This window comes from Hipposideros armiger, unplaced genomic scaffold (genome assembly GCF_001890085.2).
Source record: "Hipposideros armiger isolate ML-2016 unplaced genomic scaffold, ASM189008v1 scaffold_548, whole genome shotgun sequence".
NCBI classification, from domain to species: domain Eukaryota; kingdom Metazoa; phylum Chordata; class Mammalia; order Chiroptera; family Hipposideridae; genus Hipposideros; species Hipposideros armiger.
Genome location: NW_017731898.1, coordinates 312,846 through 314,208, shown reverse-complemented (window position 1 = coordinate 314,208; position 1,363 = coordinate 312,846). Strand labels below are relative to the sequence as shown.

Genomic DNA, 1,363 nt, shown 5'->3' with positions numbered 1-1,363 from the left:
TCACCCGCAGATATCGCTGTGGGTGCTCCCTTTGATGGGGATGGGAAAGTCTTTATCTACCACGGGAGCAGTCTGGGGGTTGTCATCAAACCTTCCCAGGTGAGGGGGTTTGTTGGGATGAGGGAGTGGGTTTGAGTAGAGTAAGGAGCATAGCACCAGAGGGCAGGGGAGGAGGCAAAGACCTGGGAGTGATGGTGGTGGTGATGGTGGTGGTAGGGGGAGCTGATAGTCAGGTCCTGCAGGTGCTGGAGGGCGAGGCCGTGAGCATAAAGAGCTTTGGCTACTCTCTGTCTGGTGGCCTGGATGTGGATGGAAACCATTACCCCGACCTGCTGGTGGGCTCCCTGACTGACACTGCTGTGCTCTTCAGGTGAACCCCTTCCTCTCCTTTGCTTTCTCCTTCCCTGAGGCCAGAAACCCCACTCTAGAGTCAAATCTGATGCTCAAGAGTCTGCCCACCTCCTTAGTTTCCAAGCCTATGTTCTCAACTCCCTATTTCTTATGCCCTCAACTCCCCATTTCCTAGGGCCAGACCCGTCCTCCACGTCTCTTATGAGGTCTTCATTGCTCCACGAACTATCGACCTAGAACAGCCCAACTGTGCTGGTGGCCACTCGGTCTGGTGAGGCGCGATTCAAGTCGGGAAGGAGGCTGGGTGGGGGCCTCCAGCCCTCCCGCTCCCTTCTCCATTTCTCTGCCCAGTTTGGAGCTGGTGGCTGGGGCAGGACTGGGCAGGGTATGGGTGTGGTTTTGGCCCATCAGCCTTGCCTGGCTCAGGAGCTAACCTTTGCCCCGACAGTGTGGACCTAAGGGTCTGTTTCAGCTACGTTGCAGCCCCCAGCAGCTACAGTCCTATTGTGGGTGAGTGAAGTCCCCCTCCCTCTCACCTCCCACCACATTGGCTTTGGGGGAATTCACTCCAAAGTGGAGAGAAGGGGCTCCTGGGAACAGGGTCAGATTGAAGAAGTTCCCCAGCTCACTGGCTCCTCTCTTCTCCCCAAAATGCCACAGCCCTGGATTACGTGCTAGATGGGGATACAGACCGCAGGCTTCGGGGCCAGGTCCCCCGTGTGACCTTCCTGAGTCGTGGCCCAGATGACCCTAAGCACCAGGCCTCGGGCACCGTGTGGCTGAAGCACCAGCATGACCGAGTCTGCGGAGACACCATGTTCCAGTTACAGGTGGACACTGACACCCTTGGCCTCTGAGGGTCATTTTCATTGCATGATCTCTTCCTTGATTCCTTTTATCTTCTTTCCTAACACACTCATACCTCATTCTAATATCTTGACTTTTGGGGAAGCCTCCCTATGGGCTGACCTCCTTCTCACCTGGTGCCTTCTTGTGTCTCCTGTCAAGTTCT

At 56.1% G+C, this 1,363-nt stretch overlaps 1 protein-coding gene across 1 annotated transcript in view; it reads left to right on the top strand.

Annotated features, from left to right (window-relative positions):
• Nucleotides 1–1,363, top strand: part of ITGA7 (integrin subunit alpha 7) — a 34,163-nt gene that overhangs the window by 8,973 nt on the left and 23,827 nt on the right. The window contains 5 exon segments of the mRNA XM_019668997.1: nt 11–99; nt 243–370; nt 527–622; nt 800–861; nt 1,012–1,181. Coding sequence (XP_019524542.1) covers nt 11–99; nt 243–370; nt 527–622; nt 800–861; nt 1,012–1,181 — 545 coding nt within the window.